The sequence below is a fragment of the Anas acuta genome, chromosome 5, assembly GCF_963932015.1.
Source record: "Anas acuta chromosome 5, bAnaAcu1.1, whole genome shotgun sequence".
Taxonomy (NCBI): Eukaryota; Metazoa; Chordata; class Aves; order Anseriformes; family Anatidae; genus Anas; species Anas acuta.
In genome coordinates, this window is record NC_088983.1 from 30245668 (window position 1) to 30268473 (window position 22806).

Here is a 22806-nt window from a genome sequence, read left to right on the forward strand (position 1 = left end):
GGAGGGCTGTCCCAGCTCAGCAGTGAGCTGGGAGAGAGCACAACGGCGTCTGGCTGCTCTGCCATGCCCCAGCCTGCGGTGTGGCTGCTGAGGGAAAGCAGAGAGGTCACCGAGTTCTGCCTGAAGCCGGTCAACGCACGGGAATTCACTCCTTGGGGTGGGGAATCCCAGGCAGGGAACGGCGCAGGTGATCCAGCGGGATACGGATCCGAGGCGGATTGGTCTGAGGGTCATTCGCCTTTCAAGTCTTTGGATCATCTTTGGACTCAACTTTAGGGTCTAACGCCATATCTGGCAGGGACTTGATCTTCTGCCAGCTCAGGCTGTTTACAGGTTCTCTTGCTGGCTTTGGCAGCCACCAGCAAAGCGACCCAGAGTAGCCTTGGCCTTCCCCTGTTGTTTTATTGTGCCTGAGCAGCTGAAGCTCCGGCTCCCTCCTGCCACTCCTGTAAATTATTACAGGAGAGAGGTCCGGGTGATGCTCGGGAACTCACGGGGACATGGCAGAGATGCATGCGAGACGTGAGGGATCCTAAAGGGCATCCTTTGCATACCCTTATTTACGGCAAGGAGCATCTTACCATGCGTGTACCTACTTCTTGTGTGCGTAGGAGACTGGAGGTGATTTTTAACACATACGCCTCCCTCCCAGACATCTGGGCAAGCTCAGGGGCTGGAGAGCAACCCAGTCACTAGTTAGCCCTGGCTGCATTTGGTGGGGTCCTTCATCCGATCCAGGAGCATTTAATTCTGGGGTCTAATACCTGGTAGGGCCCAGCGCCTGGCCTGGCCCCGAGCAGCCGTGGGTCTGGCTGGGCTGGCCCTCGGGCTCCATGGTGAGAATAAACTTCGGCACAGAAAATGTTTTGCTTCCTTCCCACGCAGCTTGTGCCCGAAGCTGGGGGGATGTGAGTGCGTGTGCCCAGGAACAAGGGCCGTGGGGTAACAGAGAATAACAATTGTCTTAATGGAAAGAGGGAGAGAGAAGAAAAAAGGGCTGTTGAGCTCTTTCTTTCCATCCCCGAAATAATAGACCTATTACTCTCCCCAAACCTCAGCCCCCCTCCCCTCCCCAGAGAAGAATTGGTCACTGCACAGCTGTGGGAGCGAGAAAAATATATTTATATATGTAAGAGAATCTGCCCTTCTGAATTGGGTTGTGGGGACGGACAAAACCTCATTGTGCGCTTTATCTGCCCCGAAGAGAATGGTCCCACAGTCTGCGCCTGGCAGGGGCCCGGCGTTTGGTTAACTGCGCTCGGACAACTGTGACTTCATTTACGCCCCGCGCCCCGACTCCGCTCGCCGGCCGCCCCCCGACCGATCCGGGGCCGCCCCCCCCAGGGCTGCGCTGCCCGTCGGGGCCGCCAGGGGGGCTCCGGGCGGCGGAGGCGGAGCGGGACCGGGGCCGGGACCGGGGCCGGAGGAGAGGGGAGGCGGAGCGCGGAGCCGCAGCCCCGAGCCCGAGCCCGAGCCCGGGCCGGCGGCTCCGGGAGCCCTGCGGAGCGCTGCGGAGCGGCCCCGGGGGATGCCCCGCTGCGGACAGTAGCCCGGCCGCCCGGTGCATGGCACAGCTATGGAGGTGGTGGACGAGACGGAGGCTTTGCAGCGCTTCTTTGAAGGTAAGCGGAGCCCCGGGGTGGTGTGTCCCGGCCAGGCTCGCATCCTCCGGGCCCCGCGGAGCCGCCCCCCGGCTGGCAGCGCTGCGCTCTCCGCCCGCCGCCCCGCGGGGACCCGGGCTCCTGGCAGCCACTTCGGGGCAGGGGTCGAGGCTCCTGCTCCCCCCCTCGGCTCGCCTCGGGGCCGAGTTTCTGCCCCCCCGTGTTCCCCGGGACGGGGTCCCCGTTGAGAGCTTCAGCGGGGACGTCGCCCGTCTTCGGCGCCCGTCGGGGGGCTGGCAGGGGACCCTGCCCCATCCCTCAGCCGCTGTCTGCAGGGCTCTGCCGTCCGCCCGCAGCCCGGACCCCATCACAGAGCGCAGCCTTCTTCACCAGAGTGCGAACTGGAGGCAGCTTTTACCAAAGCCCGGGGTGGAAAAGTGATTGCAAAGAGAATTTGTCAAGCAGGGGTGAGACGCGGTTGCTGGCAGCAGCTGGGGGGTCCGTAGGGCTGAACTGTGCCGCTGGGACCCCCATGCCTTTTCTTGTCCCTCCCTTGGCTCAGCACAGCTTCTCCCTGGGCCGGTTTTGTTGGCACGTTCCTCTCTTCCTGGTTGACCCTCGTTGCTTCTCTTCCCCGCTCGCTATCTTTGTTTCTCTCCCTTCGGTGCTGTGCCCCACACCGTGTGCCCCTTGTTCTCTAGTGGGCCTGTTCCCAGGCAGACGTTTCAGTTGCGTGGGCCGTGGGCCCGTCGAGGGGCGACAACACCCCCGTCCCAGTGAGGCTTCGTTGCGTCAACGGGTCCTGGTGCTGGTGGCAGCACAGCCTGGGGCTTGGCCCGTAGTTGGCAGAGAGCTGTCTGTGTGCATGGGTCAGGTCTGGAGCGTGGGACCCCCCCGGGGGTCCTGGTGCTGTGCTTTGGCTGCAGGGGCACTGGGCAGCGTGCTGCCTGCTGCCCTCGCTCTGCACCATCAGGGTGGGAGCACCGCAGCCCCTCCGTTCCTCTGGCTGGTGGGAGGACTGGACCTGTGGAGGGAGAGGAAGGTGTGCCACAAGCAGAGGATGCTCTCCGGAGAGGCTGGGACCGAGCGGAGGCTCGAGCTGCTCAATGCGTCTCCTCAGAGGCCCAAGCATCCCCTCTTTGTTCCAGCTGGGTCCTGGGTTCCTGGGAGCGACAGGATTAGTGAGGACGGAAGCCTCGCCACACGGGTTCTTATCATGTGCTCCCAGCCTGTTTTCTCCTCAGCCTTCAGGGGGCTTGTTTTGTTTTGGGGTTTCCACTGGGACCAAGCTCACCCTGCCCACCCACCTGCTGTCCTCAGCGCACTGTGTGCCTCCCCAGCACCCCACGCAGCCCTTGCTCAGCACCCAACGTTATCTACAGGCATTAGGCTTCAGCCGTTTGCCTCTTGTTTTTGCTTGAAAAAGTGGAATCTCTCTCTCGTTCTCTCCCAGAGCATCTTTTCTTAGGCTGGGGGGTTTCTTTCTTTTTCTGTCCATCTGACTTTCTTACCAGGTGCTCTAGGTGACCCTGCTTGAGCAGGAAGGTTGGACGAGATGGCCTCAGGAGGTCCCTGCCAGCCTCAGCTATTCTGGGACTCCTCTTTATCTTTCCTTCTTTCTCTTTGTTATATTTGTCTTTCTCTCTTTTATTTTCTCCCTCTTTCTGTCGCTCTAGTTCTCTTTCTTTCTCCTTCTTGAACCAAAAACATCTTGTCTATGTAAAAACAGAGAGTGAGGAAAACCAGGGCTGAAGGAAATGTCTCCATCTTTGCTATTCGCTTACTTGTGTGACTTCCTTTGAAGAACTTCTCTGAGCTTAGCTTTTTTGCAGTGCCCAGTGTGGCTCTTTGCTTCCTTTCGTCCCTTTGGTGCTGTTTAAGAGTGGCTGTTAGGACACGGTTCTTGAGAGCGAGAAGGGAAATGGGGAGAAAGTCTGAGCGCGAAGGGTTGCTGCTCGGTTGGTGCAGCGAGGTGAAGGAGCGAGACTCTTCCCTCTTGTGCACGCTTCCCGTAGCGGTGCTCTGAAGGAGTCAGCAGCCAAACTGACCCTGTTATTTGGAAGTGAAGGGCAGCGCCTGAAATGGCCAGTCCTGCAGCACAGAGTTGGATTTGCCCTGGAATCTCGGTGTGTGGAAGGATTAATGGTTCCTGGATGTGGAATATACCGATGAACAAAGGACCTGTTAGAGTTTATTAATTTATAGGGCTAAATTCATTAGTGGAACTGGCTTCCTCAGTACCCTGTAACTTCTTCAAAGGTGTGTGCTCTTCCCCTTCCTGCAGGGAACACGTGTTCAAAGTGCAGTTTTCTTTTATAGCAAAATCATTTTTCTTCTCACAGAGCATCTTCTCTCAAGTGGAGATTTCAAACTAAAGGCTCATCTTCCTGTACATTGAAAACCCTGAAATAATTAGGGAATTCCCTTTCATTTGCCTGAAGCTGGTTTGCACAAAACCTGAGTCGGCTGCAGGCAACCCCACCATATTTAAGAGTAATCCTTTAGTGCTTGAGCAGCGCTCGGTATTTCAAAGTGTCAGACAAGGATTAACTGGTCTCTCGCAGACTTTTGGGGAGTGGGGGCTGTGCTCGCCCGAGGTGTGGCAGAGAGCTGGTGTCTGCTGAGGGCAAATCCTGGTGCGCGGCTGTGGCGATGGCGCCGCGGCTCCTGTCTGCAGAGTGGGGCTTGTCTTGGGGAGCAAACACAGCCGAGATCCAGAGTCCTGGCTCTGGTCTTCTCACCTTCAAGGGATGGGCCCTGATTTTTGTAAAGCAGGCTCTGGGCATCTGCTGGGGCAGGGTATTGTTATTTCCCTGGGGTGTAGTTGTCTGCTCTTTGACAGCGAGATCTGAGACTGCACAAGGATGGAGAAGCAGAAGAATGATGTGAACCATCTAGGACTTTGCTCTGATGTTGGGAAAGGACTAGGAGAAAGGTGAGGAGAGCTGCGGGCAGGCGGCTGGGAGGAGAGAGTGTGGGATGCTGGGGGTTCTGGCACGGAGGTAAAGGAGCTCAGTTTGGTCTTTCCATAGTATTGGGAGTGTTTATCCAGAGCGCTTGTATTTTGTATCAAAGGAAAAGTAGGGAGTTGAAAGTGTCTGACCCTTGGCTGGCATCCTGCGAGAAACCTTACCTTCCTCCCTGCCTACCACTCGCGTAAGGGAAACAGTTACGACAGAGCTCAGCTATTCGGGATCCCTCTCTCTCTCGGCTAATTTATGAGATAAGAGGTTGTTAAAGAATGTATATCGGGAAAGATGTGCAGAGCTGGGCTTGGGGGGCAGGGGAGTGGGCGGTTTGGCAGATGGCTGCACGGGGATAGGGCAAGAGATGGAGAAGGAGTAGCGAACGCAAAGAGTTTAGAGGATTTTGAGTTGAACTCCAGTTGGGAAAGACAGTAAAAAGGGCTGGATTTTCAGTGAGAGCCGTGAAATGCAGCAGATTTATCTCAGTCCTCATGATGTTTTGCTGTGCACCAGTGGCTGGAGCAGTCGGAAGCGGGGCGGCCGTGTGTCCGTGTGCCCCTGCGCACAGGGCGCTGTGCTTGCTGCTGGGGCAGTCGCTGGAGTCTCCCAGCTCGGGGGGAGCAGGCGAGCACCGGGCGGTTTATCAGTGAGGCAGCAAGTGTGTTTGTATTAGTGAATGTTTTCACCCGTAGGAGTGCTTGCGTATGTGTGTTAATGGTATTGGTTCCCTTCTTGGTGCTTTTTATTGTGTGTTACGGAGCACTTTCCACGTGTGCGTAGGAAATGCTGCCCTGCAGGAGGAGGTCAGGGCCATCGCCCCGTCTTCCCTGGGTGCAGAGAGAGGAAATGAGGGGGCTGAGGCCGAGAGCTGAATCCAGGACTTGTGGGTTCGCACCCTGTCCGCCGTGCTGCGTCATGAGGGCTGTGTCTGCGTGCTGCCTGGGTGTGCTGCACGCCCGCACGGGGACCTGCTGATGGGCAGGAACCAGCAGAGGACTCCACCAGTGAAGCTTTTGCCAATGTGAAACTGCAAAGTGGTGAGCCCGAGGGACGAGGAATCGTTCTTTCTTCTTCAGAGCTGGACAAAATGCTGGGGAAGGCAACCCTGAGCTGGAGGGGCTCTTGCTGCCGGCAGTGCTGGTGACCCCCGCTGTGAGTTACAGCTCACCAGGGACCGCTGAGCACATGGCGACCTCGTTTCTGCCGGGGGACAAACCTTGGAGGAGTGCACAAAAGAGTTGTAGAGAAAGAAGGGGCTGCTTTGGAGGCTTCCTGGCTATTTAGGAGTGCAGAGAGGAGACTGGTGGTCTCCTGTGGCTGAGAAGAGAGGTAGCAGAAGGGACAGAAGCCAGCCATGGGCCAGGACAGCTGTCCCCATGTGCATTTTTTGACACCAGGTCTTGACGTAGTGATGTAACTACAGAGGATCAGCGTGGTTCCTTTGAGTTACGGAGTGGAATGGCTTTTTGTGAGCTGGGTTTCATGTTCGCTGTTCAGCCTCTGCCTGTCCAGCTGCTGTCTGCCCTTGTGTCCCTGAGCACATCCAGGAGCTCTGTCGCTGCGCTGGAGCGAGGAAGACCTGCAGTGCTCGTGCGGAGCTCTTTGGCCTTACAGGAGTGAGGGGAAGCACTGGTGAAAGGCCGTGGAGAATCACAGGCTCCACACGAAAAGCACAGCGTGGCCTTTGCTGTGCATTGCTCCAGGTGCTCCGTGCAGAGACCTCGGGAGGGTTGGCCGGGGAAGCGGTGGCTTTGCAGTGTGACCATCTCCCCGGGGCCGGGCTGGCGCAGCGGGGAAGGTAAGAGGCTTTGTGCACAGCGCTTTGCTGAGCAGAGTTAGCCCGTGACAGAGTGGTCCTGGGGAACCTGGTACAGCACAAACACATGACCATCCCTCCTGGTAATCCCCTCGCAGGCCCAAATCCCAGAGTGCAGCAGCAGCAGCCTCCCAGCCTCCTCCCTGGCCCTCCCACTCTTCCCTGGGGGAATAGAAAAACCAGCAGGCAGCAGCCCTGGGACCTGGACAAGCTGAGCTAGGCAGCATAATGACAGAGGGGGAGAGCAGGGACACGGCGGGAGCTTGACATCTGCTCTCACCATGCTCAGGATGCACTGGATCCGGGCAGGTAACTGCACAGATCCCTCCTTACCTTCCACAGCTCAGCTTTCTTTCCTCTCTGCCCTCTCCATCTTATTTTCCAGCGTGATTTATTCGCTGGACCTCCCATCTCTGACCTCCATCTTCCCTACCCGACAGCCTGGTGTCTGCATCTGCTCAGCACGTCCTGAACGAGGGCAGGTAACGCGAGGCTGCTGGGGAGCACGGCTCCATCCCAGGCCCTGGGTGCAGGAGGGAGGAAAAGAGGAGAGAAAAGCATTCTCCTGAGCTCATCAGCAGCCCTCTGCAGCTCTGGGAGGTGTTCCTGGGCAGAGGGAGCTGCTGCCTCCATCCCGGCAGGGCCAGCAGCAGGAGGTCCTGAGAGCCTCCAGCCAAAGCACTTGTCCTCGTCTGCTTCTCGGGGCAAGGCTGGCGCCTCCAGAGCGGCCTTGTGAGTGTGCTGGCACTTCCCTGGGGGCAGCCCTCTCTCCTCAGCTTCCCCAAAGCTCCTGGGGGAAAAAGGACGGGGGATATCCAGATGGAGCGAGGCCAGGGAGCTGCTGGTAGGAGGGCGGGTCCCCGAGGATGTCTGATAAGGGGTGGGTTGTGATTCAGACAGCGACGTGCGCCCACGCCCGCGGAGGCTCAGTGGGGTCGGCGAGAGGTACTTTGCCCGTGCTGTGGTTAATGTGTCCTCCGCAGGCCGGCGTCCTGCGAGCCGTGGCTGGACAGGGACCAGGCAGGGCCTGGGAGGAGAGGAGGTGGCAGCGAGAGGGGGGCATCAGGGAAGATGAAGGGAGGTGTGAGCGGGCTGGTGGAAACGGGCGTGCTGGTGACTCAGAGCTGACCTGGGCTGCTCCCGGGCTGGGATTGCACAAGGGCTGCTGAGGGAAGGAGATGGCCAACAGGAGGGGGAGGACTGGGGGTCTGGAAGGACTGAGGGAAAAGTGCCAGTGCCATGGAGCACAGACGTGATCTCTGCTTTCCTTGGTGCTGCCCTTTCGCAGAGGTGTTTGCAGGGGGAGTGTTTCTCTGCTGGGATGTCAGTGAGCTGGGCACAGACACGAGTGCAAGAAGGCAGCAGTGGAAGCGAGTGGTTCGGGTCTTTTGGAGAGCAGATGTGGATGTGGAAGCTCTAACGTGGCTTCGGGGGGCACAAGGGTTAGGACTACTGATGTGAGTAGGATCTAATCATGTGGATTCTGTCCAAGAGGTTAAAGCCAGCTTCCCCCTAAGGTACAAAGCAGGAGCTGGTGCTTGAGAATCATTCACTGAGCTCAGCCTGGGATGTGTGCTGGCATCTGTCCTGTGGTATCTCACAGAGAGGCCCAAGGGACTGTAGAGTCTGGAGGAGGAAAGCTTTCATGCACAACCAGCACCACCAACTTCTCCAAAAGCCCACCCATTGCCCATCCATGTTTTTTGGTGTCCGGACCCCATGAGGAGCAGGGGCACCAGCTGCTTTGGCTTCTTCACTGGAATCAAGGCTGCTTGCAAGCTAAGGGAAGAAAAGCAGATGTTGTGACCTGGAAACATTCACTTGGAAGTGTAGAGCATCTCAGCAGCTTCCTGATGAGCTCTGGGGGCTGAGGAGAGATGGTGAAAGCCTCTGTGGAGCCCTGGAGCCTCCTCTTTGGTGTCCTGTGACCAGCAACCCACCAGCTGCACAGAGCTGTAGGCAAGGCAGGGTTTCTCTCTGCTCTCTCACTTTTCTGCTAGAGCAAAGCATTTGCTAGGGCTGGCTGTCTGGGGCTGGACTCATCCCAGTTGCTGTGTTGCTGGCTGCAAGGCTCTGGGATGGAGCAGCTGCTGGGAGAGCTGGGCACTGCCCAGACGTACATCCCTACCTGAGTGGTTGTGGCCTCTTATTTTCTACTTCCACGCCACTTTCTACCCTGCTGTCACTCTCTACCCATGGTCATTTGGTGAGAAATAAAACCAGAAGAAGCCTCTTAAAGATGGAAGTGAGATGGGACCGTGCTGCCCTTGTCCTGCTCTGCAGCCTTGTGGCTGGGGTGAGACCGAAACACTCCTTGGAGCTGGGAGCTGTGCCAGCATGGTGCAAGGCTGTGTGACCTACGGACCCCTGGCCCACAGCAGTGCTGTTGGAGTCTGCCTGTCCGTGGTGCCACCCTCACAGGGTCCCAGACCATGGCTTGGTGTCCCCACGGTGCACCTCTGCCTGGGATTTCCCTGCTCGGGGTGGTGTTGCTGTGGCAGAGCTCACTGGGTAACCCCTTTGCCTCTCTCCAGTGGTGTTGCTGGTAGGGGCTTGGACTTTGCACCCTCCGATAAGCTAAATGTGTCTGAGGAATGATTAACTAGCATGTGCGTTGCCAGAGGACAGGGGAGCAGCTGTGACTGGAGACACAAACAGGAAGGGGCTCGTGGCTCTTGGGCCCAAGCTGGTGCTTGCCATTGCCTCTCCTGTGCGCCCGCTCAGGGGGCAGCATCCTGCAGGAGAGAGATCCTGCACCGTGATGCCTTGGGCTTTTCCAGAGCTTGGGGTGGACAGAGAGACGAGCCTGTCGGACCAGCAGGGGAGGTGCAGAGCCCAGGGGAGGAGACCCTTGTGTGTGGGGAGAAAGGGTGCTCCTAGAAGTAGGGGGTGGGTTGCTTTGAACACCGTGCTTGGCTACCTGTTGGCTCCCACATCGGGTCTCATGGATACAACCTCTTGCTCCTCCTGGCTGGCATGCTTTAAATCCTTGCACATCCAGCACGCCTTCCTTCTAGCATGCCCCAGGGCACGTTCAAGGCATGTTTGAATGAAAGGCTTCCTTCCCGAGGGAAAGTGCAACGTGATACTCAGGGTCTGTGCTTATCTCCCTGAACTTTGTTTTGATGCCAGTACGGAAAATGGCGAAAGGGAGGTCTAGGGGCAGGGCTGCGGGGCTGGAGAGAGGGGCAAAGCAGAGAGAGACACCAGACCTGCTGGGGGATGAGAGCAAACACTCGCTGGCTTTGCTGGGGAGGAGGTTGGTTGGAAGGGCCAAGACCGGAGTTTTAAATAGCCTTGTTGTCGGGATTTGAGGGCAGAGGCTAGGGGGAAGCAGGGGGATGAGGTCCTGGTGTGGTGCTGCACAGCTGTGATCATAACCCATGATGTGTCCAGGGCTAGGGCTGGTGTGCAGGGCTGCAGGCAGGGGTGGGGGCCATTCCCTCTGGTGCTGCATCATTGCTTCTCTTTCACACCCCAGTTGCTGTGATAGGCTTAGTGGAAGAAGAGCTGGCATCAGTCTGCAGTGGTTATGGTTTTCCTGGCCTCTCTAGACTGCATAAACTTTTCCTTTTTCCCCACTCTTTCCTTTCTCCATCTCTTATCCCTTTTGCTCTATCAAATCCCCTTTTTTCTGCTGCTCTCATTATTCATTTGCAGTGTATTGAAGGAGATGTACTGAATTATGCCCTGAGTAGTCACAAACCGCATCACTGGGAAGAGCAAAACAAGCGGGGCTGTGATTGCAAACCAGTGCATAGTGTGAATAGAGACTGAGCAGGCTAGCTGAAGCAGAGTGGGACGGGACCAGAAGTGAGTAAGGAGCTGAGAGGCACATGCAGTGCCAACAGCCATGGTCTAGCCTTTGATGTCTCTGATTTTTATAAAAGGGTGATGAAAGCAGTTCTTGCTGGGACTGAATTTTTCTTCTGTAGGCTCTCCTTCTCACCCTAACATTGCAGTGGTGTATTGCCTCGTGAGGCTTGGAGTGCCAAACAGATCTGATTTCCTTCTCCAAAGAGAAGATGATAGTGCTTGATGCGGAGGAGATGATGCAGAAGGTGTGGGGTGGGCATGGGACAGGATCTGGGGAAGACACAGGCAGTTCCCCAAAGAGGTGGAAGCCGAGGTCCTATAAGCTGTCTGTCTGTCTGTTTTAATGACCGTAGAGCGTGCAGAGCCGCTCTTGCTTGCAGCCTTGAGGAGTGAACGTTGCATAAAGAGAGCATAAAACTTAATTTGGAACATGCAGATTCGCTTGGTTTGTATGCCTGACAATACTTATTAATAAACAGCTTTCATTTATAACTTTTACTCCGTTGGGTGGATTACAGCTAACTGCTGGAAATCCAGATAAACAGGAAACCAAACAATTTATCAGTGAGCTTGATCTCGGCTTATCTCTTCTGTTATGACAAGCAATGGTTATGGACATTGATTCAATAAAGCACTAAAAAGCGCGCTTTGACTTTATTGGAAATGAAACACCTGCTTAAAGTAAAGCAAAAGCCTAAGAAGGGCATTATAAGGGCCATCAAGCCATTTCACAGTCGGCTGCCTGCTGACAATATGATCCATGCTCAGCTCAGTGTAAGAGCAGAAACAGTCCTTTCCCTGACGAGATCCCATCCGAATCGAAGCCTGAGGTCAGTGGGGAGTTCTGGGTGGGCAGGAGGAGGGCACCCGTCCATCCCCCCTGTTTTAGTTCAACCCTCATGAGGGGTTGTTGGGACGGACAGCTGGATGGTGATGAGTTTTTACATGCAGCATAGTGGAAAACACAGAGGGGAAAGAGGGGTGATAAACGATATTTCACAACTAATTTAATTGTTGGCATTGCGGGAGCTGAAGGAACACCAGATAGAGCAATGCGGGACCTGCAGACAGGGCTTCTCGTCCCGGAATGAAATGTTCGGCTGCTGGAGGTTTTGCAGGGGCTTGAGAGGGGAAACTGGTCAAAAGTCAATGCAGTCTAACAGGATGCTCTTCTGGAACATCAGGGCAGGGACCTTTCCTGCTCCTCTGCTTTCAGACACAGACACTATGTCCCTGTTACACTCAGCAGGTGTCTGTGGTTGAAACAGATCATGGATGGTCGCTGATAGATGTTTGTACTGAAATTTACAGCTTTTTAATGTGACTTTTCAGCACAGTTCTCTTAATTTAGCCAAGGCACAAATAAGTCAGTGATTGTACCACTGGGCTGTCCAGAACCTGCCATGTTTCACCCAAGCCAAGTCTGGCTTTGAAAGAGATGAGGATGGTACCGGTGACAGTGGGCTGTGGTGGTTTGCAAGCCTGGTACCAGACACCACAAACACTTGCCCCCCTTGGTGCAGAGCAGTGCCCCAGCAGGCACTCACAGTGCTTTTCACTAGCAGAGGTCTGGCCCCTCATGCACAGGCTGGTGTGCTTTCAGTTGGCTCTCTGAGGGGGAGTGGTAGCGAGGTTTTATTTAGCTTTTTATGTCAGCCCTCTTCTCTGCAGTTTGGGAAACTAAACCACACAGAGTGAGTGTTGAGAGCTAGATGGGAACGGGACGGAGAAAGTTGGTCGTATGTGTCCCTATTTTGTGTTTTGAGCTGGCGACGACCAGCCAGTGAACAATTCACGGTAGCAAATGGGAAGGGGAACGAGCTTCAGGAATGCAGGCTGCTCCCAGATGATGGTCACTGAAGAAAATGTTTGGAGCTCTCTCTTTTGGCAGGGATGAAACCCAGCTTCTGTAGAATTTGTGTAGTGGCCAACCTGTTGTTTAAAGGGGTCAGGGTGTTGGTTTTTGTCAATGCAGGAGAGCAGCGTTAAATCTCGTTTTGCTGTTCCGCAATGTCATGGGACTGTTAATAAATCCAGCAGCCTCGTGTCAGTGAGCCTCTGGGAAGTTTGAGGTGCTTGCCCTCACCGCTGGCTGCACGGCAGCTCTTCAGGCTGGCGGCGAGAGGCAGGCTCTGTCCTCGAGTTGTGATGATCTGGGTGGAAGATGAGCCTCCCTACCTACAGAGACAGCTGTGGACTGCCTGGGATAGTGACCTCTCGCCTCTGTTCTTAGCGCTACTTGCACCTCTTTCCTGGCTAATTTTATAAGGCCCAGCATAAGTGGCAGCATCTTCTGATAAAATTACCTTCTGGTATTTCCTACTTCGGAAATACCCTTTCTTAAAATAATGAGGCTTAACTGAGTTTCAGGCCAAAGAGGACTATCAGGTCTTCTAGCCTGACCCATGCAACAGCCTTGAGCAGCACAACCTCCAGATAAAGCAGTGGAGGAACAATGGGATGGTTGTGTTTGCTGCCAGTGAGAATTTACCCACGATATTGATCTTCACATCCGAGCCTTGCTGGGAGATCTGTGGGACTTCTCATCATGTGTGTTTGTGGGGTTGTGTTTTAGCTGTTACAAAACAAATAAATAAAAACATAGCTGTAGCTGGGGGCTTTTACAGGAAAGCATACATTCAATTGGACTGTGCAAAATAGCCTTTGCCCTTGGCTCAGCCCTGGGAGTTTGCCTGGGCTGAGGACTTCTCTGGGGGACACTGAGTCAAAGAGACTTAGCACAGATCGTCAGAAATTCATTTGCAGTAACCTTTAAAAACCTGCATTGGCGTAGTCCCCTGCAAAGACTTGAGAGGCCAGTGATCTTGGGAACTGCCTTCTCCTCTTGTGAGCAGAGATGTCGTGGGGTCCAATGCTCTATGAGCCAGTACTGTAAAAACAGCCTATGGAGATTGCTGTGCTTGCTCGGTGGGTGCGAACAGTCCAGGGAAAGAGACATCTCGGCTCTCCCCTCCGGTGCGGCAGCGGGTGTGCAGGAGCAGCGGTACCTTGGACAGCAGTTACTGTCCCCGCATGGCTCGTGACCCTCCTGCTGTGGCAAGCAGGATGGGGACAGATGACACAGATGACATGGGGGGCAGACGGATGGTCAGCCTCTCTGGGACGAAGGCATCCCACTTCCAGTCTGCAGGTGCAGCGGGGTGGAAGGGCTCCGGGAAGTTCCCTGAGTGGCGTATCGTGCCAAATGTCCCATCTAATTCAGCTCTCCACCTAAGGCAAAAGCGCTGACATACATGACTGGTGATGTGGTGTTGCTCTTTCCTAGTGTGTGAAGAGACTGCTAGGGGACACCCAGGGACCTGCAAAAGGGGTGTTTTGTTTAGTGACAGAGCCCAGCACACAGTGAGCCCCCCGAGGAAGCCCAGCGGGTCACTGGTGGGGTAGGGCCTGGCTGCGGGTTACACCTGTGCTGTTCCAAAGGTATATTGGGGTCTGTCACAAAAAGAGTGGGGTAACAAAGCAAAGCGGCTGTGCTGCCATGGGGGTGGGTGGGTGGCTGACTCTCACCGCTCATGCTCTTGACTCAGCTTCCCCCCCAGAACTGGTCACAGCCACCACCGCAGCCATTCCAGCCTCTTCTGTCATCCTTCACTCGTAGCTCCTGCTGCTGTTCACAGGCAGTGAGGAGTTGTCCTGCAGCCCCTGGAGGGAGCTTAGCTCCGTGGTAGATTTTAGCACTTCTCTTGTGAGAAGCCTTTGGGCAAGGGATGAGCCCCGCACACTGTGCTGGCGCTGGGGGCAGCGGGACAAAGTCAGTGCACTCTCTGCTCCCCTTCTGTGGACAGTTCGTGAGTTTGGGAGTTGCAGTAACATGTGCTTTGCATGAATTTAGCCAACAGGAGTCCCTTGGCAGGACTGGCGAGCTACAGTGGGGATAAGGAAATAGGAAAATATTTTCCAGATTGTTCCTGTAGTGTTCCTCTAATTGCTGCTAGAGCATCACTTTGAGGGTGGTTTTTGACAGGTCCCAAGATGGTGAGCAGTAATGTTAGGATGTGTCTGTACTGCAGTCGTGCACAAGGGCCTTGGGCCTGCTGCGGCTGCGCTCTGCAGGCACGGAGGAGCAGATGGGCCCCGGCTCGCAGGTTTCACCCCTCGTGGAGAGCTGCTCTTCCCTGCCAGGAACGTCTCCTTTCGTGGCTGACACTGTCAAATCTCACACGCCAGCTGCCTTATCCTCTCCGTGAAGCTGCAGCTCGCTCCCAGCAGAGTGCTTTCTCCAAATGTGAGCTCCTACATGTGAGGATCAAACCACCACAACTCAGCCTCCCAGCAACAAATAGGCCAGGTGGGGACCTGCTTTTGTAAAGCTTCTTATATGCATCCCTGGCAGCATTACTTCAACTTTTGCCAAAGCCTCTCCAATATTTCCATATCCTCCTCTGCACCGAGCAGGCTGTGGACTCCAGCAGTGGTGTGCAGAAAGCCAGGACCATTTCTCCTATGTCTGCTTGATGATGCTTGTGCGCAGAGAACTCTGCGGTCACCGCCATAGATGCCACATCATGTCAAGGACTCGTATGGCTGTGGTTAGTCCTAAATACTGGAGCCTTTCTATTAGAAATTTTTTATATGTGTTTCCCAGCCTGTACATGCTGCATTCAGGTGGCGATTCAGGATGCTCTGTAAGAATGAAAAAATATATATTTTTTCCTTTTTGTTGCTATCCCAGCAGTCAGTGTGCCACCATCAAACTTTGCCAGGCGGAGATCAGCAGTAAGAAATGCTGAATGGCTTTGGTGGTGGTACCAGTCCTGGGGGGCTCTGCCAGTAACTACACTGCTCTTTGATGTCTTGGTATAAGCAGCGGTATTTTAGCTCTGTCAGTGATGCAGCGTTTGATCTCTCTTGTGTTTTCCCTGCCAGTTCCACGCAGGGGAAGTTGCTAATTAGGATGTCGTTTGGCATTAAGTGAAATGCACTGCAGAAATTCAAGCCTGTAAACCCTCAGGGCAGGGACTTGAATGGACAGCCCTGGTCCCAGCAGCCCCAGGGCATGTTGTTACAGTCACCTCACTAACAGGTGTCTGCAGCAACCTCGAGATGCTGCTGGTACCACAAGCACGGAGTGTAAAGACAGAAAGCATGTTTTGCAGGAAGGCTGGGCTTTTTGCACCGTTGCTGATGATGTCAGCTGAAGAGCTGTGGTTCTGCCCAGCTGAAGCTGTGTGCCTCGTTTTTTGGAAAGCAAAGCAAGGTGCACCTGGGGAAAAATAATTCCAGAGATACTGCCAGGGAGAGAGGCAGCCTGCCTTCCTGCTGCTGGTTGTGGCAGATGCTGGGGTGGCAATGGAAGGTGATAGTGAGAGGATTGCTGTGCACAGGCTGGAGACAGTCGCAGGAGACAGATCATGTCAGGTTGATGGCAGTCGGGACCGGAGGAGTTGGCCTGTGAGCAGTTGTGGCTAGGAGATAGTGAATGGCCCAGCTGTGAGATCCTTGTGCTATTTAGGCACTGGCAGTGAATGGAGATAAGAAAGGGAGCATTCAGGTCAGCCTTCGAGGAGAGCAGCCAGACTTTTGAGTGTGGGCCTGCGGCATTGTCTCCCGAATGGAAGCGATGAAAGTCCAGACGCACGGCGCGGGGCAAGCTGGGAGCGAGTGACCTTGTGCTGGCCTGGACAGAAGGCTCTAAGAGTTTTGTTAATCTGTTGATCTAATGACTCACACGATTCGTGTGATTTGCCTTCCCTCGTAACTTGCCTGTGTCACAGCACTGGCAGCGGGCTGCCTGGTTCGCCCGGGACCTGCTTTTCCCAGCAGGTGCTGCAACACGGGAGCTGTGCGTGAACTCTGCTCTCGTGGCAGGAGCTGGGTGAGCGGCGCTGGGCAGCAGCCGCTGTTCCTGCCGTTTGGCCTCCGTGCTGAGGACAGGAGGGAAGACTCCTGCCCTCCCCACCCCACATCCTCCAGCAGCATGCCAGGCACCTTCCCTCTCCTCACTTGCGCTGCTCCGGACAGCGTGCTGCTTTGAAGTGAGACCCAGAACACACAGAGAGCCCGCAGGGTGGATGGGATCCAAGCGGCACGTTCCGTATCTGATTTGTATTGTCTGGTAACTGTTTGCTAAATCCCTGGTGCGGGAGCTATGTTCCAGTGCAGGAGAAAGCTCACAGTTGGTCAGAAAATACAAACAGCAAGTAAAATAAAAATAAAATAAATTAAATAACAAAACAAAACAAAAACACAAAACAACATTCAGTCTGAAGCCTATATGGAAATAGCCAGTATGGCAATAATCTCTAATTTTATTTATTTATTTATTTTAAATAACCATTTTAATCGAGCCTTTTTTATTATTGGCTAGAGAAGTTTAGTTTAGCTCTGGAAAAGGCAAAGTATGAAGGCGACTGAGCTAGTCCATGAATGCCTTGCTGAGAAGTAGCTTTCTTAGAGCAGAAGGTTCTTTAGTAGGTAAAGGTATGGAGATAAATCATGCAAACTGAGACAAGGAAAAAGAGGGTGCAGGTTTATTAGTGTCTCTCCTTCCTCAGGAGGTGAATTGATCTGCTGAAGCTTAATTCAGGACTGCATCTGTCCAAAGGATGCGTCCAGTGCAGCGAGAAGTTCTGGGTTTGGTGGGGGACACTGAGTAAAATTCTGTGGACTTGGGGATATAAGTCTGTATAGTCTTAAGATGAATGAAGTCAGAGAAATGGTGTTTACAGTGTCCTTCAGTCCATCCCTCCTTCAAGAGCATAAGAAGGGCACATCAGCTCCTGAACCAGTCCTGAACCGGACCCAACTGGCAGAGCAGGAAGATTCATGTTGGGCAACCCCACCACTGCTCTCTAGGGCAGCGTGCACCCGTGGCAGTACCTACAAACACCCTGTTCGTACTCTGTGGCTGCCAAGCAAGACTTGGGGTGCTGAAGCAGGATACGTTGAATCTTTTTCTTTCCTCCTTGGGGAAAGAAATGACTGCCCTGAACCTGTCTGCTTCTTTCGATCGTGCTGCTCTGCTCTTGGGACCTGGGAAGTGGTTTTGGGTCTTGGGAGGTTTGTGCCACCAGTGAAGCAGAGGTGAATGAGGACTTCCTGCAGTGATGGTAGGGGAAACCAGCGATAAAAGAAGCTGTTGGTGCCCTTTGTGGTTTTTGCAGGAGTGTTTCTGGAGCAAATGCTATTGCCATATAGTGCCGAGAGCAAATGCTGCACAGTTGCATGTCCCAGCAGTGTGAGAAGGAAGATCTCAATGACCCGATGCTCCTGTTTGTGAAAGATCAGTGAAAGATTGGTTGCACAAAAGCAGCAATGCCCTCCCCAATCCCTGGCAGAAGTCCCATCTGGATAAAGAGCTCTGCCTTCGTACACTCAGCCTCCTCTGGAGGCTGTCCAGGCCGGACAGGAGGGACCTTGTTGCCTCCCAGCTAGAAGGGAGGAACGAGACGCCTGATCTGGACATGGTGTTCCTGGCGATGCTTGGCTGCCTGTAGGTTTGTATTCTGTTGCTGTTTGATTGTTCAGCTTCATGCCCAAGGATTGTTTTGTCCTGGGGGGCTTCCAGGGGAAGCAGCGCAGCTCCAAGTCCCAAATCTCCTGCGCAGGTCTTCATAACAGGGCTGAAAGTGGGCCCCAGCGTGGCTTCTGGACCACTGAGTTTCTTCAAAGCCTTTCTAGGAGTCCGGCAGTGCCGGTGGCCCTGTAGCAAGGTCAGTGTCCAGGGCTGTGTCCCTGGGGCACTCTGCCTGGCAGTAGCAGGGCAGTGACATTACACAGGCACTTTCTGCCAGCCTTGTCAAGTCCCTTTGCCTCCCTGACTCTTTATTTCCTTTCCCAGTCACTGCTGACCATGGCCCGGGGCACTGGGTCATAATCTCTGCTTAATGTCAGTATGTAACTGGCAATTCCTTTTTTTTTTTTTTTCATGTATCGCCAATACGTTTGGATAATAATTCTCATTGAAGAGAGCTTACGCTGACAGGGAAGAGAGCTGAGCCAGGCCTTCACGGACGTCACCCAACAGAAGCTCCTGTCCCCAAAATTTGATATCTATGTATAGCCAGTGGCTGAGAAGAGCAGCACAGCTGTGTTTTCTGTGCCAGAGCAGAAGCTTTGGCTTAGAGGTCTCCTTTTTTCTGCCCTGTCCTTCACCTGAGGCTGGGCAAGCGGAGCTGTTGCAGCCCGACTGCAGGAGCCGCCAGTGCGCTCGGATGGAGTGTCCTTCTCTGGTCCTGCTGTCCTCCCGGCCAGCCCTCCAGCACCCTCAGCCTGGGGAGGGAGATAAAGGCGTTATCTTCTGCCTCTGGTTCTCCAAACAAACAGGGCAATGTGCCCCCCTGGGCAGGCACCTTGGACCCGCCAAATGGCGACGCTTGTGTGGGTGCTGCTGTTTCTGCCATCTTAGCGCATGAATTGACAAGCAGGGCATTGACGGCAGTGGGGACACACACAAACGCTCCACTGTGTCCCCTCTCACACCTTCCCCTCCTCCTCCTCGGCCCCGATGCCCGGAGGACAATGGCTCTATCCAAGCCAAGGTTCACAGCTGGCAAGGGCGGAGGAGAGGCCAGGACCAGGGTGGGGAGCCGGAAGGAGAAGGGGCTCGGGTCCGGAGGGATAGCGGCTCTGAGAGGGAGCGGACAAGGAGAGATGGGAGCTGGGGAAATTTGGGAGGGCCTGGAAGAGGGAGAAGGTGCTGCCAGGCGGAGAGGCCAGAAGGAAGGTGGGAGGAGGAAGAAGAGGGTCCAGGAGGGAGGATGGGGGCTCACTCACCTCTTCTGTAAGGAGCCACTTGCCTTTTTCTGCAAGGCTCCTTGAGGGACATGCCCTTGCCCTGCTGTTGTGTAGAGTGGTGCTTTCCGTTGGCTCCTCTTCTGCCTTGGGATGTCTCACCACATACCTTGTCTTCCCCAGAACCTGGGAGAGAGGATGTTATCTCTATACTGGCTCTTATCACCTCCCTACTAAGAGGTCAGGAGTAGCAACAGGTAGGAAGGGTTGCTGTGGGCCTGAGACAGGACACGTCAAACATTTAGGGACACTTCCTGGCTTATCCGAAGGCACTTTTGTCAGATCTATTCTGTGCACACAAGCTAAGAAGATGTGGGCCTGTGTGAGAGCAGAGGGGGGATTTCCAGGTGATGTGGGGCTGCTGCTGCCTCGGCATTGGGCTGCAGCCCAGCGATGTTTTGGTTGCACTTTGTAATCTGGGAGGTTTGCTGCTGGCTCAGTGTTCAGCCCGGTTGTTGCTCCAGGGTCTTTCTGGCCAATGTAGACCCTACAGCTCTTTCTATAGCACTTGGAATCCGGAGCCTTGGCTAAACCCCACCTCTGTGTCAGTGGGGATGCAGGAGCCGCCCCATTGCTTCAGGAGGGCAGGTGATGTCCTTGGTGGTGGGCTGACAACGTGATGTCCCTGGGAGGAGATGTGGGGTAGCGGCTGGACTTCTGCATCAGCTGAGGCAGTGCTGCCCTTTGTGGTGGGAAGGGGCACCCACTGGGTTTGTGTGTGCCGGAGAAGGGTGTCTTCATGCAGCTGGAACCACTTGGTGATGGCACATTGGGGTGAGTAACCAGCTGGTGCGGGTCAGCTCCATCGCTCTTGGATCAAATGAAGGTCCCCAAAGTGATGGAGCTGCATGGGTTGGCACCACATAAACGTTTCCCCTAAAGGCAGCCTGTGCAGACCCCAGCAGGCTGTCCTGGAGGGGCTGAAGGGGAGCCATGTGTCAGGAGGGGCTCACCCCGGGGGGAGACGTGCTGCAGGACAGGGAGGGGACCCGGGGGGCCTTTCTGTGCTGTGGGCAGCAGAGGCTTTGCTCCAGGGTGGTCCCAAAAGCGCTTTAGGGGAGACGGGGGAGAGGTCTGGCTTGGCGTCCCACTCGGGTTACAGGAGCCACTTCTGCCGGGAGTGACTGGATATCGTTACAGTCAGGTAATAAAGAGCATTAATTAAGGAGGAATGCTGGGCCGGTATCTGGGGGGAGGCAGGGGCTGCGGGGTCGCGTTCCCTCCTGCCGAAGGGGATGTGTCCCCCCTCCGCACCCTCTGGGCAGCTCTGGGTTGGGAACATGGCAGGAGGGGGAGCTCATCCCGCTGTCCCTTCAGCAAGGCGCGCTCTGTCCCCATGGCTGGCTGTCCCCAGCTGGCTGCTGTGTCACCCAGGCCTCTGGGCAGGGATAGAACTCCGTCGTGGCCTCCTGTCCCTCGCTGCATCCCATCCCAGGGCAGCACAGGCACAGGGGGATGCCATTCCCTGAAAGAGCAGGACAGTGCTGGGCAGAGCCGGCTGGAAGGAGCAGATCTGAAGCCAAGCGCTGGCCCCACAGCTCCCCGGGCTTAGGCGGTGTTTGGTTAGCGAGCCGTGGCCCGGATTCCTCGTGCTCGCGGCCCGGCCGGCAGCCAATCCTCCAGGGCCGAAGGATAAACACGGGAGGAAGGCGAAGGGGGTGCAGAGCGGCGTGGGGCCCCGGGAATGTGCCGATGCAGCAGCCCAGCCTGCCGATTGCACAACCTGGGGGGGAAGATGGTTGGGCCACGCGCCTCGCTGCGGCACTGACCGTCTGGGCATGGTGTGCTGCTGCTGAGTGATGCTGTGCTGAAACAGGCAATGCCTGGCTGCTGGGAGCAGTGCCCGGCAGCGTTTGTCCTGATCAGCCTGGTGTGCTCCTGAGGCTCGGTGTCTGTTCCAATATGTGCTGGAGACCACGGGTATTTGCCCCCATCCTGGCTATGGGGTCAGGGCTTGGCCTCCACAGCGCCTTGGGAGCTCCTTGTCCTGTCTGGAGTGAGTGCACAGCAGCACTACAGCCCTGACGTCTGCGGCACTTCAGGAGAAGTGTCTGGGGAAACGGGCAGACCGTCAGCACAGGCGTGGCAGAGGCTGTCGCAGGTACCTTTCCTGAGCCTTTCTGTTTTGGGAGCCAAACAGTGCTGAGATGGCGGCAGAGGGATGGAAGCGTGCGGCAAACACTCACCAGCGTCTGTGGGTTTTCATTTGTCTTCATTGCAGTCCTCTTCTCACTGGCTTTCACAGCACTCAGGGCGGAGCAGAGTGCTTTGTTTCTAATTCAAACCAGCACCCCTGCAGTGGGTCCCTGAAACCGAGAACAAAAATTCAGCCTCTGGTGCACAGCTACAGTGCCGCGGGGAGGCCCTCGGCTTGGCACAACCTCTTCTCTTCCTCCTCATCGCTGGCATTCCCCCACCCTTCACTGATGTTCCCCAGCCCATGAAAACAGTTGACCTCGTTGTCATCTCCAGGTTCCCACATCTGGTTCTCGTTAGCAGATCCCAGGATGCAGTTCCTCGGCTCTCTCCCTTTCCTCCCACCCGCAGGTGACCCAGGCAGGATTATGGGCGATTAGAAGACAGGCAACAGAGCAAGAATAGGTGGGGGAGGGACTGTTATAAATAGAAATACCATAAACTTATCAGCCTATCACTCGAGGTAAATTCTGGTTTTAATCTCGCAGACCTGTAAATATGATGACTCGCAGGGGCCAGACACCTTTAACTCTTTCAGAGCCCCGAGGCCGCGTGCCCATCTCAGATGGTAAACGGGATGCAGCAGAGCACCTGAAAAGGGGACAGGGAGCACCCTGAGCCAAGAGGATGTCACCAGAAGAGACGAGCTGGCAGACTCACTCCATCCAAGCAGAGCAGTGGGGAGACAGCAGTGCAGGAAGCACCTCCGTTTGGATGTCGATCGTGTTTGGAGGTTTGGGGAAGGCAGAGAAAACCAGTCCAAACATTGGGATTCCTGACATTCTCACACGTACAGGGGCCTCTGCTCGCCCAGCGCTGCTCACAAGGAGGGTGCTGCGGGTTTAACATCTTGTTTTTCGGGCAGAGTTTACCTTTGGGGTCTCCTCCTTCCTTTTGTGAGGAAGGGGTGGAAATGCGGGGGTCAAGAGGAAGGCAGAACAAAGGGATCTGGCAGGTTTGGGAGTTTGTTTGCAGCACGGACTGAAGGAGGACTGAAACGGAAGGTTTTGCTGTAAGAGTTTGATCTGATGAGCCTCTCCATGTCTGTACAGGGAGGTCAGCATGTTAGCAGGGGGGGGTTGTACAGCGTGGCTGAAGTACTTGGCCCTGGTGCCCTCCTGCCCCATGATACTCATTGGGTGCAGAGCACGCTAATAAGCTGCTCTGCGAGGGACTGTAGCACCTCTCCAGGCTCACTGCTCCAGATTGGAGGGCAGAATTTGTCCTGTTGAGCTTCAGGGACATCAGCGCGTTACAGGTGACAAAACCTCTAGTGAACATTTTGGAGCAGGTGCTGGTACAGAGGCAGGGCCGTAGGGCAGGAGGTGCTATGTGGGCATTGCTGCTGTCCTTCCCATGGCAAGGAGGCGAATGCTGGCAGCACAGAAGCGCTTGGGGCTTCCGTGGGCTCCTCCATCTCTCTCCTGCTGGGAGAAGAGGATGCAGGAGTCCGTCTCGTGCAGGGCCGTGTGGGTGTTATGCTTCCCAGGGTCCCTGCTTCATGGCTTCCTACTCCCTCCTAATCCCCAGGTTGGAGGGGGAGGGATTGTTGTTAGTGTCATTAGGAGCTCGTGACTCTGTGGAGAAGTATTAGCTTTTAATTAATCACCTAAGCTGGCTTTTGGTTAGAGCCTGGCCTTCATGGAAACTACGGGTG

The 22806-nt window shown here is 55.2% G+C and overlaps 1 protein-coding gene and 1 long non-coding RNA gene across 6 annotated transcripts in view; both read left to right on the plus strand.

The window, feature by feature from the left end:
• The first annotated feature begins 1392 nt into the window (after positions 1-1392).
• Positions 1393-22806, plus strand: part of MYRF (myelin regulatory factor) — a 61206-nt gene continuing 39792 nt past the window's right edge. For 2 of the 5 annotated variants that reach the window (XM_068685459.1, XM_068685463.1), the window contains exon 1: positions 1394-1622. In XM_068685459.1, coding sequence (XP_068541560.1) covers positions 1577-1622 — 46 coding nt within the window. In that variant the 5' untranslated portion in view covers positions 1394-1576. Of the gene's footprint in view, positions 1623-22806 lie in introns of all 5 variants that reach the window. The other 3 variants (XM_068685460.1, XM_068685462.1, XM_068685461.1) reach the window with 2 other exon arrangements.
• Positions 15178-22700, plus strand: LOC137858127 (uncharacterized). Its single transcript, XR_011097501.1, has 2 exons — positions 15178-17656; positions 18128-22700. It is a non-coding gene; the product is annotated as an uncharacterized lncRNA (long non-coding RNA).